Genomic DNA, 17,600 nt, shown 5'->3' on the forward strand with positions numbered 1-17,600 from the left:
CGCTGCTTAATGGAGCAAATTAAAGCGTTAGTCACTCTCCTCGCTCTCTGGCCGGGTACATTATTATTCGTTTTGCATCTTGAGAGAGCGGAAATGCCTGCTGGTGCGGTTAACCCTTTTTGTCCGACTAATTGCCCGGCGATAAAAAAAAAACAGCGGCGCGGGTTGAAAAATCGCTTTTGAAAAAAAAGAGATAGCCCGAAATCCAATTTGGCCAGATTGGCATCTGCTTTTTCCTCGGCGGGATTTGCAAACGTTTTAAAAAACGATTTTGTTTGTTCGCAGGAAAAACATGACCATCTTGGAGCGTTTCCAGTACGGAATTTCGCAGCTCGAGTTGTACCCGAAGGGCGACCCTCTGGTTGACAAGCTTTTGCACAACATGGCCACTAGAAAAATCGTGCACGTCGGTGAGTGTGAATTATTCCCCATTGTTTTGCTCGCAAATGCGATTGGCAGGGCAGTTCGTGAAATTGACAGGTGACCAATTAGCGAAAAAATAATTGGCCCTTGTTTGCCGCCTAGATTGGCCGCCACTGACAGCAGACGAAAAAACGTGATGACTTATTTTTGCACAATTTTTGCTGAAATTTTTTCAATTTTTTTCATATTTAACTCAAAATCAATAAATAAACTAATTAATGTGTAAAAAAGGACTATAAATGATAATTAAAGCTCTTGCTTAATTATTTTTTACTATTAAAATCGATCAATTGATTGCGTTAGATTAGTTTAATTAGATCATTCATGAAATATCTTAATGACTGATGATTAATTGTAATTAAATGTCCCACTTTAGGCTAATTTTGAACACAATAAAAAAAGGGTTTTAAACTTTTTAGCTGCCATTTTTTTTAATGTAGATATTTTGACATAATTTTACTCTGGAATTTATCACGCCAACTGATTTTCACTCTAATTTAAGTGATAAATTTATTTACGAAAAACCATTGCTTGCAAAATTGAAACGAATTGAGTTAGATTTCATAAAATATATAGCCTTGGCTTAACCTTGTCAATTATTAATGCCTTAGAAAGTCTAAAAATAGTCCAGAAAGTTAAGAATATATAGTCTAAAGATTGTTAAAATTAAAAATTTTTAGCGAATTTTTATTTTGTGTGAAAGATTCCACAAAGTCTAAAACCATCATTTTCTACAATAATGTTATTTTTAACGTAGAAAAAACAATAATTATGGTTTTCCAAAAGAAACTTAATGTGAATACAGAAACTGAATTTTTTGCAATTTGATCTCCATTTTTTTATTTTACACATAATTTTGTTTTTCAAATAATTAAATTTCATTTGATTTAAATAACATTGTTTACAAGATTTCTGCTCACTTCATTTTGGAATTACGCAAGAAACAAAAGAGTTTCTGCCGCGAATGCAAACGACTCTCGATGTCGGCGAGACGCCTTATTTGAGCAAGAAGAGCAAAACAAAGCCCGATGGCCGTTTCATTCGCCGCCGCAGGAATGAGAAAGAAAATCTGGTTTCATGATTCTCGGCGCGCAGCCTCTCCATCCCTCATCTCGAGTTTCTTTGAGTCTCTCTCGAATCCATTGTCTTTTATTATCTCTCTTTCGTCAAACGCACTGCTGACGACGAGCCCAAATATTGATGTACAAACAAGAACACGTGCGCGCCGCAAAAGAGATACAGCATAAATTTCATTTCCGAGAAGACACGCGAGATTGAAATTTTAATGGAAAGTGAACTTGACAATTTCTTGCACAGAGACATCGTTTTCTCGCGGTGACGACGAGGTACGGCGGAAATTGGAAAAAATGAGGGAAATTAAAAGTGAAAAAAGACGCAATTCATTTTCTCTTTTCATTTCCTCGCGCCCGCAGCCTTTCAATTTCTTAGAAATGTTGCCAGAATATGACTTTGGTTAATTTAAAAAATCTTAAATCTAATTAAATTAGATTATATTTTAATATTAACTATTTTGTAGATTTCTTTGAATACTATTTTTATTTTTAATTTAATTTTATATTAATTTATATATATTTTTAATAAAATTTTCGTATATATGAAGCCCAAAATTTGTGTTGCTAGGAGTGAAATTGATCTCAAGTAAATATTAACAATTTTTGACAGAAATATTATTTATTTAATACCGCATGTCATGCAGATTATGTGGAATAATAACCTGAAAAGTTTATGTGTCAAAAGCACGTTGCTTGTTTAATTTTTTTTAAATTAAAAAAAAACATTGAAATTCATAAGAACATAATTTTATTTATAAAAAGATTATTGTTATATTGTTGGATTATAAAAAATTACCATACTCGGCAGAAATCCAGTGCTATAAATTACGATTATAAAGTTTTTGCAATTAGACGGAATAAAGAAGTAAACTTATCTGCAAATTAATTGTAATGGTAAACTGCTTATTTCTTTTAAATCTACGAAGAGTTTAAACAAAATTTTGACTATGAATTGTTCTGCTTTCAGCTCAAAAAGATGGTGGAACTCAAATCAAACTTGTGATTGATTATGACGACGGATCGCAGGCTCTGTTCAAACCCATGAGGTAAGTTTTGCTTTTTTTTACAAATTTAATTCACAAATTGCCAAAAATTGTGGTTCTATATTAATTTGATCAACCTCCATCCATCTCAACCAATTTCTTCTTTTAAAGAAATTTAATTTTGTCCTCTTTGGTGCATCTGAAATCTATTTTCAAGTTTGTGCGTCTCAAACTTCTTTTCTGTCGCGCTCGAACAAATAGAAACACAAACAAGTGCTTTTATCAGTCATGCAATTTATGAGGAAAGTCGCGCGCCACCGTGGGATTTTCTCTCTGTTTGTTTGCATTGTCGTCTCGAAATGAAAACACAATCGACTGCTAAGGGGAGCTGCAGCAGATTTTCTTGATTTGGCATGCAAAGCGAGAAAACAAACAAACCGCGCCGTAATAAGAGGAAATTGAATTTGACGGGCCTTTGAAAAATAATTTTCTCTTTCGAATAAGAACACATGCATGTATAATGCAAGCGCAGGAATAGAAAAAGCGAAGCCTCTATTTGCGCGCCACATAAACGAGTTAGTGCTCTTGTGTGATGTTTTCGCTCTCGCGCCCTGTTTGTCGAAACCAATCGTGACTTCTTTCTAAACAAATCAACTTTTGAGAAGTGCGGGAAAAAGAAATATTTAAAGTGGAAATGGAAATCAATCGAATATATCGAGATGAAAAACACTTTATGCTGGCCAATTTGAAAAAGATGAAAAAAAAATAAAAGATTTAAAGACCCCCTCTGGTAATTCGTATTGCTCGTTATTCTGAAAGATTGCTAAATTTCGAGTGAAAACACTATTTAAAAATTCCAAACCGTTGCGTCTCAATCAAAAGAAAACCTAAATACGAGTGATTCGCGCGAAAAACGTGTTAGAATTGATTTGCCAATCAGATCAATTAGTTTTGTACAAAAACTGCAGGATTTAGTCACATTGGCGCTGCGATCGCTGATTTTGCCAAGTTTTCTGCACAGCGCCGTGGGGCATTTGTGGCAAAATCAGCGATCGCAGCGCCAATGTGACCAAATTCTGTAGTTTTTGGAACAAACTGATGGATCTGATTGGCTACTCAATTCTCACACTTTTTCGCGCGAATCACTCATATTTAGGTTTTCTATTGAATGAGACGCAACGGTTTGGAATTTTCAAATAGTGTTTTCACAAGATATACTCGAAATTTAGCAATCTTTCAGAATAAAGAGCAATACAAATGACCGGAGTGGGTCTTTAAGTTACAAACAAGAGGGGAGTTTTTTCGGTCAGAAGTGAATGAAAGATTTTAAATGGATTTTAAATGGATCTTTCTAAAAGTGAAATTCAGCAGATTAACGAGTTAGAAAACTTTTTCTTGAGAGCTTCTTATTGGTTCTAGATATCATCACCCAGTTTCTCATTATTATTATTATTATTTTTTTTTTACTTGTTTTTTATGGAACTTTAATTAAAAATCCTTCATATTTTGCTGCAATTTCCTTATTGATGGTTCCCGAGAAAAGAGTAAAAATCATTTGATTTGGAAAAGTTTAGATTTTTTTTTTTAATTTTTTTCGCTACAATTTCGCTACAATTTTGTGTCTGACTTTTATAATTTTTATTTATTTATTTTTTTAAATTTGTGTTCTAGTTGATTTGTTTTTTATTTTCAAAATTTGCTGCAATAACTGATTTTTTTTATATCTTAAAATCATATAGTAGTAAAATAATTGTAATATATTTTCAAAACATTTTTATTTTATTAACTTGTCTTAAAATCATTTTTGTTTCATGTTGTAAAAAAATAAACAATGAAATTGTGTGGCTTTTCCCTTGAGAGCTGCTCAAGAGAGTATTCCATTTTTTCTCCCTTTGATCAAAAGTGAACGGAAGCGAAAAAATTTAACGTAAAAAGCAAAAGTGTGTTTGAAACAAACTCTTGTCGGCATTGGATTTGACAGAGTCGCTGAAACCGAGCTTTTCCATCGTCGGCGCCGCTCGCTCGACTTTTCACTCGCGCAGAATGACAAATGTGCGCCCGCCGGCGAGAAATTCAATGGCCGATTTTAATGGGACGGCCCGTCGGACGGACAAGCCATTATGCTTTCGGCCGCTCGCCCTCCGACCCACGCGATTAATTAATCCGCGCCGACACTGCTAACTGAATTATTGCCTCGGTGCTGCAGCGACACTTTTCGGGCCCGATCGGATTTATCGGCGTCGCTTTTCATCTACATCGGTTCCCAACAATTTGCAGAGCCAATTCAACGGGATCTCAATTTAATTCAGATTTTTACACCTTAATCCGATATTTTTCCAATAAATGAAGGTTTTTTTATAAAATGTAAGTCTTAAAATTTAAAAATGTCTTTTAAAGAGAAAATAACAACGAAAATAAATTTTTTCGTCATGAAATACGCAAACTTTTAAAGTAAAAGAATCCAACGGCGCAGAAAAGGGAATAATATTTCATATAGTTGAATCTCTCCGCACAATCTGCTTTGCCGCTCCATTTGCATCTCAGCTTTTCCACTCGGTTGAAATAAAAACTTCCACACGCGTGCTCTATCACCGAGACATCTTCCGAGCCCCGAGCACAAAAACGCAAACAAATAATTTCTCGTGGCAGAGAAAAACTCGCTCTCGTCGCTTTTAACTTTTTCTCCGTCTTCCTCTCTTTTTTTTTTTTTTTTTTTTTTTTTTTTTTCAATTTTGGACCTCGACGAGCAACACGCCGAAAACAGACAGGGTGGTTCTCTCATCTCTCATTTGGCACTGAAACTTTTGGGGTTTCGTCTTCACCTCGTCGCCTCTTGTAATTTTATATTGCGCCCGTGCTCGGTTTCGCCGCTGAAAGACGAGACCTCTCGGTGACTGTCAAGTCGACTGAAGAATTAACTCGAGGCGGAGAACAAGTTGACTAACAATGAGAAGGATATCGCTCTTGGAATGGAGTTGGAAGTGTTTGCGGTGGAAAAAGGAGACGTTTTGAGCTATTTATATTTAATTTGAAAATAAATAAAGATTTAAAAAAAAAATACCAAACCAAAGTTGAAATTAACAAAAATAAATGGCCAGGATTTTAGTGACGCCTGGGGGGCCTAATTTTATTTAAGAACATTTTTATCAAACTTAATTTATTTATTTATTTGAAGAACAAAAATTGATTTTTAGAATTTTTGGAAAATAATATTACTTCCTGGTTAAATGTTCTTAAATTCAATTATTTCCCAGCTGAAAATCTTATTCTTTCAACGTGCTTTTATCTCTTTTATTGTCAGAAAATACCTGCCCGTCTTATTATTTAATTTTCCTTATGTTGATCCGCACAAAAGTTGCTAAATCATCTTTTTTGATGTTCATTTTTCACTAGACCCCAAGTAGATAAATAGAGGAGATAATTGAAACATTCTTCAACAAAATTTGATAATCGCAATCAAGTGTTAAATTTTAACTTAAAAATCAAATTTTATTATTGATTTATACAATTATTTACAATTTTGTCCATTGAAACAAACAGCAGGGAAAAGGAAAATTAAAATATTTACAAGATTTTTTTTGTTCTTATGAGAAGAGACAGAAAATGAAATAATAATTAATCAAAGTGAAAGAAATAAGATTATTTGAATTAGAGTGCCAAACGTTTTGAAATTGCAAAGGTCGATTATTGCTTCATAGGAAAGAAAATAATGGAAATTACTTGACTTTGATCATAATTCATGAGCAGTGTGGATAAAAAACACTTTTAATTAAGTTTAACAGTTGTAATTTATAATTTAAACACAATTTTTCAGCAAAAGAACTTCAAAGCTACATTTTTGCACTACGAAATAAAAATTCTACTCAAAACATTCCAAACTTTTCCATAAATTAAACAAAAGGCTCGTCGATGAAAAGTAGCGGACTTTCAATAAAAAATTTTCTATTTCTATTTAATTTTTTATCTAATAGTTTTTTTGTTGGCTCCAAACACGCACGTCGCTACTTCATCGAGTGTTTGCGTTGTTGACATTTGTACGGAACTCTCGGTTTCATTAGAGCACAACTTGAACACGACTTTCCACTTGAAGGAGTTTCGGTTCATTGATTTTGCGAGAGATCGTTTGACTTTCAAGAGTGCGTGCTACACCTCCAATTAATCGCAGTTAATTGAACCGAGGAGCAAATCAGGAAGCGAATAATTTCCACGGAAGAAGAAAACTTTCCGGGTGGGTCCGAATATCAGAGAAACGATTCTAGAGAAACGTTTCTCGAGAAAAGATTCTCGCGCAAGGATTCTCAAAGAACGATTCTTTAGTTGAATTTTAAAGGCAGAAACGATCCTGGAGAATCTTTGCGCGAGAATCTTTTCTCTAGAATCGTTTCTAGATTCGTTTCTCTGATATTCGGACCCACCCTCCGTCTTGCAGCCCAAATGTGTCTTTTTTTCCGACTTTGCTGCCGAATTGCGGACGCGGTTTCTTTCTTTTCAAGTCGTGCATTGTGTGTTTGCGAAAGGCGCTTTGCCGACGGCGCGCACAATCAGCGTCGCAGGCTGTTGCTGAACTTTGATTGAAGACTCGCACTTTGGCGCACGTGTGTGTGCCTCGCCTCGCCTCGCCGAGCTGACAATTAAAGAGCCATCTCTCGTCTCCACAATCCGCCTCTCTCCCCGAGATTATCCACCACACACCATCCATTGCCAGACTGCAATTCAAACAGACGCTTTTGTAATGAAAGTGTCGACGAAATCGACTTTTGATTAAAGAAAAAAAAATAGAGTTGTCAAAAAGTTTTATTTTTATTTTAGAAAGCAAAAGTTAAATTAGTACTGCGACTAATCGCCTTGACGTGGAATTACGTTCCGAGATAACGAGATATTTGAGACAAAGCCGGTGTAAAAAAGTTAGAAAAATTCCTGTTGTGATAATAAGCAATTTTAATTGAGGGCGGAAATTTCCCAAATTAAAATTCTTTAAAACCACCCCAATCTGTCCGTATTTAATTTTGGGAAATTTTCGCCCTCAATTAAAATTGTTTATTATCACAACAGGAATTTTTCTAACTTTTTTACACCGGCTTTGTCTCAAATATCTCGTTGTCTCGGAACGTAATTCCACGTCAAGGCGATTAGTTGCAGTACTAATTTAATTATTTCCCGTTTCGAGTGGTTTCTTTGGGTTTTAAATTCTCAAAGCAAAAGTTGTTTGAATTGAAGTCATTAGAATAAAATATATTTTAATTTCTTCAACTATTTAGAAAAAAAATACTTATGACACGTTTAACTATTATGTCTATTTTATCTGTTATATTATTTAATTTGTTTATTTATTTAAATAATTTATTTTTAAATAATATTTGATAATTTTATTATTTCACAGATAAAAATTTGTTATAATATTATTCTATAATTAATTATTAATTATTTTTAATATTTATATAATACATGTACATGATATTCGTTGTTTATTTTTATAACTTAATATAATAAAACTTTTCGAGAGAGAGTAAACAATGTGATGTAACAATTTGGACAAATAAACAACAATAATAATAATTGTTTCCTGCAAAGTAGAATACTTGGTAAAACAACCGTGATTAAAAATGGCCATTCAACTTTCATTCTTTTTCCTGAATATTGAGTCAGAAGAAAAAAAACATTTGATTTCATTGATTTGCTCAGCACCCAATAAAAATTCCGTTAAATTTTATACCAAAACCAGACCAAAACTAAATTTTTTATGTAAATTTTTTTATACACAAACTCCCTCTTTCAATCAGGCTTCTTTGGAAAAACCACGTATTTTCTGAATTCCGAAGCTTCTTATATTCAAATAAATTTCCCAGACCCTTTTTTGCACTGAAATTCTGTCCATTGACAGCAGACGACGTGTGCAGTATTTACTTGTGTGTCGCTTGCGAAGAGCAGAGAGCGAATTTTAGCATGACAATGTCTGCTCTCGCGTCGAGAGAGACTCGAGTGCATTCTCCGGGTCGCTCTCTCTGCAAAGAGATAACAAGACGAGGGCTCTCGTCGAGTTGCGGCTCAGAAATCTGGCCTCGCGTTCACATACATACAATGGGCGCAGGAGTGCATTTTGCACGGGCCGTGTGGGTAGTAATTATTCTCGAGAGGCAATTGTTTGGCCACATAAATAGCTTTTGGTGCAGCAAACAACAACAACAACTGTGCACATGCGGATGGGCTTTGTACATTCGAGGTAAATCAATTATGGGACGGCCCGAAAGCGGACAAAATCGATCCATTTGTAGGCAATTTCGTCGTTTAATTTGAAAATCGATTTGATTGGCGCGCGCCTGTTTATTCATTCATCTCATTTGCATCATTTTCATTACACTGCGGATAATGAGAGGAAGCGACCACCTTTGTTGGTTAATTAAAACGCAAAAGTAGGAGATCGATCAGTAGCTTTCAATATACCCCCAACTGCGGTTAAAACTAGATTCACCCTGCTTAAAGTGGATGGATGTTTATCAGATGATGGAAGAAACTTTAAGATTGGATTTGAATGGGGCAATTAGATTAATAAAATTAATCATTGATTCACTGATTGATTGGATAAATCTTTTTAATCAATGAGGAAAGCAAACAAATAATATAAATAGTCAAATTTTTGACATTTCTGATTGAATCTTTGCCCATCAAAATAATCAAAATTAATAATTTATTTTGTAAAATTTAATATTAAAACCTTAAATTTAAATTTTATTGCACATCTGATCTTTTGATTCACTAATTGCATTGATATGATCTGGAATCTGACCCCTCTAAAATAAAAATAAAATCAATTAATTAAAAAATAAATGCACTTAATGTGACTTAAATTGCGATTCAAATCAATTTCACAATCAGAACTAGAATAATTTTTATAAAAGAGGAATAAAAAGTCTGTTCAAAGAAGAATTTATTGGAAATGAAGAGATCGGGCTTTTCCTCGTTGCAAAAAATTGTTTTTATTAAAAAACAAGCGGCTGTACCAGTTTCGGTTTTTTTGTATTTTTTCTTGCTCATGAAATAGGGTCGCAGACCGTGACCGAAACTGGTAGAGCCGTTTGTTTTTGAATAAAAACAATTTTTTGCAACGAGGAAAAGCCCGATCGCTTCATTTCCACGATCATCTCCGCGAGTGTCAACTTCTTCAAACAAAGAAGAATTTATTATTTTTCGTTGCGGCAAACAAGAAAGTACAAAAGAAACATCAGGGGTTTAATTTCCTAAGTCTGACAATGAGGTAAATTCCTCTTACAGAATTGGAACCCAGCTTTCTGCTCATTTATTTATTTGTTTTATACATTGCCAAAGAAAAATAAGCAACCCCAAACTATCAAAAGTGAACGAAAAAAATGAAATTATAATAAGTCAATTCTATTTAAAAAAAAAAAAAAAATGGTTTGTGTCACCATTTTAAAGAATTAAGATCTTTAAATTTGCATATTTTGTTTTTATTTTGTAAATAATTTTAACCAACACATATGGAGATAAAAAAGCATTAAATTTGTAATATAATAATTAAAATAAACGCAAATTTTCAAATATTTCTCCTTTCTTCAATATTTCTGATGATTATTATTATCTAACTTGGGCCATTAAACCATGATTGCAGATTCCCACGGGACACGCAGACCCTGCCGAACCACTTTTACTTCACCGACTTTGAGCGTCACACGGCCGAGATCGCCGCCTTTCATCTGGACAGGTGAGTCAACTTTCTTTCCACCCGCATGCATTATAGTTTTGTTGTCGGCTGAAAAGTTTTTGTCAGCCGCGCGAATAAAATCGATACACACAAGGGCTTATTTATGTGTCCTTTGACAGCAACCCGCCGCTTATCGGGCCAAACTACTATGTAAAGTGTTGGCTGGCAAATACAAGATTAATGGTGCTTCTCGCCTCTGACTTTGAGCAAACACCCCGGCCAGCAGGCTATTGTGTGTGAGAGAATTTAATTGAATCTGGAGGAGTGGTTGGCCCTCGTCTGCCTAAACAAATCGATAACCCATTGACACTTTGTCGCTCTTGTTCACCGGGGCCAATTTCAATCAACCCTTTTGCACCAACGAAAATTTCAATTATAAATAATAAAAAAATAAGAGGTATATATGCAACGACGCTTACGTGAATGTCGAGCGTGTTGCATAACTCGTTGTTGTCGCTTTTTCATGTTCTCTATATTTTTATGTTACAGAAAACACAGGTTCATTTTTTTTTAATTTTTTTTTTTTTAATAGAGTGCAGTAATTTCTGTGGGGAATAAATAACGAATTGCTCATCATTATTAAATCTTTAATGATTTTATATTTTGCATGATTTTTTAATAAAAATAAAAATATTAACATTTAATGCGTAATTTTCTTAATTCTTAATTTAATTTATTTTTATTTTATTTAATTTTATATTACTTTATTTTAATTTATTTTTGTTTTATTTCATTTCATTTTTTTATCCAGGGTTTTTCTTAAGCTATTCAATATTTTCATTTAAAATGTTCTCATTTTAGATAATTATTTACTTGTCATAATTTTTATATATTTTGAATTTGAAACAAATGAAAGCTTAAAATTAATTTGAAGAATTTTTGACTTTTTGGTTTGAAGTATTTTAATTTAAATTTATCATTTTACAATAACTGCGCCATCAATATTTTCAAATTATCACTGTATTGACCGGTGGAAAATTCACTTTCTTTTTCTCTAAAGAAGAGAACGTTTTAGGGTCCAACTGGTACAGAGTTTGGTTTTTTATTATAAATTTTATACAAAAATGTAGACTAAAAGTTCATGAAAGTCTTGAATTGTCCAGATGTGTCACAGAATGACTTCCATTGGGATTCTAAATAAAATCTTGATTTTTAAAGATCCGAAGTTTTGCCAAAATTAATTTTAAAAAAGTCTCTTTTTTCAATTTTAGTCTCTTTTTGTGTTTTTCAAGATACTTATTCATTTTAAATATTTTATATTATGCAAAATTACTGATTTTTTGATTTAGACTTCTCGGGTTCCGTCGCGCGATGCCCGTGGTGGGGCGGGTGCTGAACATGACGACCGAGATCTACAACATCGGCGACGCCGAACTGCTGAAGACGTTCTTCGTGTCGCCGTCGGACAACCTGTGCTTCCACGGCAAGTGCAGCTACTACTGTGATACAGCCCACGCCGTCTGCGGAAACCCGGACATGCTCGAGGGCTCCTTCGCCGCCTTCCTGCCCGACAAGGAACTCGGACCGAGGAAGGTTTGGCGCCACCCCTGGCGCAGGTCCTACCACAAGCGGAGAAAGGCACAGTGGGAGCTCGGTGAGTCACGTTTTCTTCACTTCATTCATCTAAAAACTTAAATTTTTAATGATCCATTCATTATTGTTGTTTATTTGTCCAATTTGTTCCATGAAGAAAAAAATAGATAAAATTAAAGGAGGAAGCAAAAAAGAAAAAAAAAATTGAAAATAGAAAAAAAATGTATATTTTTGTTGTATTTGTAGGTCTGTAAAGTTATTTAATTAAATTTCTATTAATTATCTAATTTTAAATAAAAATTTAACATTTAAAATAAACATTTTATTTATTTTATCAAAATAATATAAGTTTTTACATTAAATATTAATAAAATAAATAGAATTTAATAATGTTTTCTTTGATCCATAGGTTAGTTTTTATCATTTAATTATTTGAATAATTATTAATTTTAATATTCATAAAGCGTCACCACGATGTAAAAATTTATTGCTAATGTTTGAAAAAAATCTCTGTTCGCTTCATTTTTTTTCACATCCAATATATTTATGGATATTTATTTAATTTATAACATCAATATGAAGGTTTCTTTCTAATTGATAGGTTTGTGGCTTAATTTAATCATCAAATATAAGAAATTTTAAAACTGGAATTACATATTTTGATGATTTTTTAGTTATTCGAAAAAATTCAGTCGTATTACTGCTTTTTTTTCAAAAATCACATAATTTGAAGAATACATTTGTGCCTAAAATTTTCATTTTATAAAAAGCACAATCAAATCATAGCAGGATCCAGAACCTTTTTTTGAATTTGTATAGTTGAATTTTTGAAAAACTACAAGTTTTTTTTCGTATATTTGTGAAACATTTAATTTACATATTTAAATTCAAACGAAAAAATTTAAAAACTAATTTTGAAATTTCGCGTGCAATTTTTTGCGAGCCGTCTGTGCAAACACTTTGAACTTTGCGAGTTGCTGAAGTGCAAGATTAGCGAGTGGCGAGTCGCTCGCTTTTGCACTCGAGTCACGCGAAAAAGAGTGCCGGACGCGAAACGAGGCTCGTTCGCTAAATCACTCGGCAATCTTCTCGTCTCCTAGCTCATAATTAGCCCAGCAGCGAAACAAACAACGCGCCGGAATGGGCGGGCGGGCGGACGGGGGGTAATTGAAAGGGGGCCATGATTTGTGGCCGAAGAAACTCCTCCTCTCGGCCTCTCCATTACGCGGTCCCTCGGGAGTCGTGCGTGATTCAGATAACGCCGCCGAGCCCCAATTAATTCATTTCGCGCGCCGGCCCAAAAAAGAAGAAGGTGTTTCTGCTCAGTCTAGCTCTCGCGAAAAGGCAACCGGCGCGCCTGACCCGAATCGCAAGCAGCTCCCTTATGCAAATTGCACCCACGCGGCCGTTTTGTGCGCGCCAATTAATAAATTACATGCCTTGCTTGCTCGGTTTGTTTGTTTTTGTTGAGACACACACACGCACAATCGTTAACTGCAGCCGACTTGATCAGCCAAGATTGCAGATAATTGTTTGGCTCAAACCTTTTGAAAAAAATCCAAATTGAATTAGGAAGGACTGAGATTTTCAATTTGTCAGAAAACTGGAAAGTCATAGTCCAGGAATCAAAAGCATTTTGCTCTATGTAACCCGGAAAAAAATCATGCAAGTCTCGGAATCTGTTTAAAAAATTATTAAAATTTTCAATTAAAAGTTGAAATTTGGACATTTTAATTCGTTTTCCGAGCATTGGTTTTCTCGCTCAGTTTCTGAATCCACGTAAAAATTCTTTTTTTGTTTCATAAAAGGTCATTTTTTCAATATTTTTATAGACAAATGTTTGATTTTCACCTATAAAGTTAACATTGAGCGGAAAACCTCATTTTTAAACATTTCCGCATTCATAAATTTTGCCGCTTTGGATTTACAAGAAAATTTTAAATACAAAAAGTGAGTGCAAAATTAAATTTTCTTTTAGGTTTATTTGAAAAACTTTTCTCTAAAATGTTTGACCCGGAAAGGGTAGCGGCAGAAGAAAACCTAGGTAAATCTCTGAAAATGTGTCTCTATGGTGAAAATTTCAGACTGTCATGAATTTTTTTCCGAGCTGAACCTTTTCTTTCCTGGATAATCAGGATCATTAAATTTTGGTCATAATATTACGTCCAAATGAATTTTCTGACTTTCCAATTTCTCAGTTTTCTGATTATTAAAACAAGATATTTTTGAAAGCTCAAATTTTAAAACTAAGAGCGTGGGTTTGAAGCAAACGCCTCTTAATTTTGAACCATGCGCGCAACTATAAATTGAACGATGCTCCACATTTTATTTTGTTTGGCGCCCTCCGAGGGGAAATGCGTACATTTAATCCTCTCGGAGGCCGACCGCACCACCGAGGTTTCCTTTAATGGCTCGCTTCTTTAATTTTTATCTCGGGCTGAGCCGAGGTCTCAAGTGGTGTGTGTGGCCGCGCCGAGCGGGGTGATAAATTACTAATCCTCGCGTTTGATTCGCCCCTCGGCGGCTCCGCACTCGTTATCGCGCGCCGGACACGTGAAATGGAGAGAGCAAGGGTGTGAAATTGCAGCAGCCACTTGTGTGCTTTCGCAGCTTCATTTGTCAGGCCGGATTAAAATTCTGCGCGCCGGCAGATAACGGCGAAAGGAAACTTTCTTCGCCGGCCACTTTATACATTTCCGACGTCGGTGTAGATACGCAGACCGCGCGCCGCTCGCCCAAGTCCATTCACATTCATTGTGCGCCGCGCCGACCACTGATAAAATTTATTTATTGCCTTGCGCAACGGACTAGGAGAAGGAAAAGCCTTATTAATGCATTAGAAGAAGAAAATAACCACTCTTCCTTTTCACACGTTTTAGATTAGAATGCACTTGTTTTTTGTTTAACCCAAGTGGCCAAGTATTATTGTAGGAATTTTTTTATGTTTGGATAAAAGAATAAATTTTAACTTAAAAATTAACCAACTCTTGTTTTTCTTTTCAAATCAAAATAGTTTAAAACCGTCATAACTAGGCTTTGCGCATTTTAGACGGTAATTTTATTAAATGAATATTTTTTTTACATTCGGGAACAAAATTAATGAACATTTTGTTAGAAAAAAATTTAATTTCTAATCATTTATAATGTTCTAAAACAAGCTCAAAACATGTCTTTCCTGAAATTGGAAGTTGGAATATCGTGAATAATTTTCTTTTCCTTTTTTGTATTAAAAGAAAAGACGAAAAAATTGCTTTCAGTTGCTTGAAATATGAAATCTGCAAGAAAATTATTTTTGAAATAGTTTTTTTTTTTCACTTTTCAAGATATTTGTTGCGAAATTTCGTTTAAAAGCCTGGAAAAACCTACTTATTACTAGAAAAAGTCTGTCAGTTTCGTCTGTTTTAGTCTCTTTAGTCAGAAATTGAAGAAATAATCAGTCTTATTGTTATAAAATCACATAATTAGTGCAGAAAATGCATTTTCGTAACGTTACAAGTGACGTTGAAAATTTTATAACCAACTTAAATGCACATAGATTTGTATAAATTTAAAATATTTTTTTATTTAACTATTCAAGTTTCATGATACAAGTTTAAAAAAGCTTTGTTAAAAATTTCACTAAATTACAAATGATTAATCCCTAAGTAAGCATTAAAATTGGTCAAGAGACTTTTCCATAATCGGCTTATGTTTTTTTTTTTTTGGAATTAAAGCAGAAGTTTGTACTGCGAAAAGGCTGAGGAATGTGGTGTGCGCGCATAATTAATCCACATTAGGCGGCGAGCAGATGATTTCATTAAGTCGGGCAGAGATTAAGATGGCGGCGGCGATGCATGTTTGTGTGATAATAAGGGCTGGTGCCTCTTGCGGTTTGCGCTGCTCTCATTTGTTACTATTATGCATCCCGCCATACATAAACTAGGGGCTAGTGTGTCCAACGGGACCGAATTATGGTACCGCGGGATTCCTTTCCCGTAATTTCTTTCCATTTCCCGCCCGTTCCTGCTCTTTGATTGGGAATTTTTTCCCGCGGGAGTCCCGTTCCTGTAGTTTGATTCCCGTTCCTTCCTGTCCCGCTCATATATTTTTTTAAATACACGTCTGTGAACGTTTTCGTCCCGAGTCGAGTGAGAATGAGTCTTTTGTGCTACAACGAAACAAATTTAATAATGCCGAAGTGTGAATGTGATCTTTTGAAGAAAAGATTATTTTGACCTGCCTAATTTAAGTTTCAAGTTGCAATGTTCATAGAGGCTTTTTTCACTATACTCACTTTTTTGGCGGAAACGCCCACCTACGACTTATGACAGTAAACGAACAGCAGTGCTAAAGACTGGTATAAGTGGATATTGTTTTTGCCTCGATTTTTTACTAAAATTTGACAAGATTCAATGATAATTTCTCTTAAGCCAACTAAAAACTTATGAGAGAAACAAGAGAGACCTGAAAAAAATCTTGAGAGAGTTCACTTGAGCCTTCATGAATTTAATATTGCGTTATTTTGGCCAAACAGTATAATATTCTTTGTCGTCAAGACTCAAGACGCATAAATATCGTTGATATTTTTGGTAAAACACTAATATAGAAAGAAGAAAAGTAAACCAGGTTATTTTTCTCTATTAAGCTTGGTTTTTTGTTTGCTTATCCTTATTTGCTCTTCTTTGATAAGCTCCAGTAATTAATTAAAAATAATTCCTTAAATTAAAATAATTAATTTCACTGGAAGAAATGACAGAGATCCCAAATCCTAATTAAGTGAAAATGTATATTCTAGACGAAAGATGAATAGAATATGACCTGCATACAAATATATAATAAAATTAATTAAATTGTTAGCACATAATTTGATTTTCAAAATAATTTTTTTTTTATCAAATTAAAAAATTTTTCAAGGCTTGTTATTTTGATGGAAGTACCCAAATTATAATTTATCAAAATACTGGTTAATATATCAAAAATATAATTTATTCCCGTGAGTTTCATTTAAATTTTATATAAAATATTCATGGTATTCAAAAAGTTACACAAAATAATCCAAAAGAATAAAATGAAGGCTCCGGTTGCATCATTAAATTTATTCAAAATAGCTAGTCATTTGTTAATTAAGATATGCTTATGAATTAAGTATTTCGGAGAAAATTTCACTATTTTTACATGGGGGGTATAGGAGTAGCGCTAGTTTCGTTTACTATCATGTTCGCCTCGCCTCGCCACGAGAGGGGGTGTGCTCATAAGTAAAATGCCTCTTTTCGCCTCTTTTATTTTTTCCTCCCTGTATGAGCGCCTGAGCGGATGGTGTGTAAAGCAGCAAAGAGAAAAAATTTGTGTGCATGCGCTTATTGATTAAATTGAAAAAGTACATACATAATTATCACACTCCCAGGTAAAACGCTATTTAAACTATTTAAAGGAAAAAATCTGATGCAATTATAATTTTCCCGCGGGAATCCCGGCACCGTCAATCAAGTCCCAGTTCCTCCCGGCACTGTTCCCGCTCAGCACGATTAGCACCGTTCCCGCAAGAATCCCGCAAGTCCCGCGGGAAATTTTATTTTCCCGTTCCCGTTGAACACTCTACTAGGGGCACATTATGCGCGCGCGGTGTTTATTCTCAATTAGGCGACATTAATTATATAGAGTCGGTCCTGCTTGAACAAAACCACCTGCATATTTTGGTGGATTATTCGTGCATCAATTGTCTGAGTGAATTGGAAAAAAAAGGCGATCGATTTTTGGGTGTGTGAAAGAATCAGACCCGGGGCAGGTGGAGGCCCTTGTTTGCACCTGCGGCGCCCAACGCCACACTTCTCCAGGCCATTTGCATACGCATTCGGGTCAAATCCAGGTCAAATCTAGCCAAAGAAGTGAACA

General features: G+C 34.5%; 1 protein-coding gene across 1 annotated transcript in view; it reads left to right on the forward strand.

Annotated features, from left to right (window-relative positions):
* The window catches only part of LOC132194608 (extracellular serine/threonine protein CG31145), a 74,250-nt gene that overhangs the window by 43,875 nt on the left and 12,775 nt on the right, over positions 1–17,600 (forward strand). Inside the window, exons 2-5 of the mRNA XM_059615998.1 lie at positions 286–410; positions 2,464–2,542; positions 10,104–10,196; positions 11,486–11,790. Of these exons, the coding sequence (XP_059471981.1) occupies positions 286–410; positions 2,464–2,542; positions 10,104–10,196; positions 11,486–11,790 (602 nt within the window). The remainder of the gene's footprint in view (positions 1–285; positions 411–2,463; positions 2,543–10,103; positions 10,197–11,485; positions 11,791–17,600) is intronic.

The sequence above is a fragment of the Neocloeon triangulifer genome, unplaced genomic scaffold, assembly GCF_031216515.1.
Source record: "Neocloeon triangulifer isolate White Clay Creek 2 clone unplaced genomic scaffold, ASM3121651v1 ptg000008l, whole genome shotgun sequence".
Taxonomy (NCBI): domain Eukaryota; kingdom Metazoa; phylum Arthropoda; class Insecta; order Ephemeroptera; family Baetidae; genus Neocloeon; species Neocloeon triangulifer.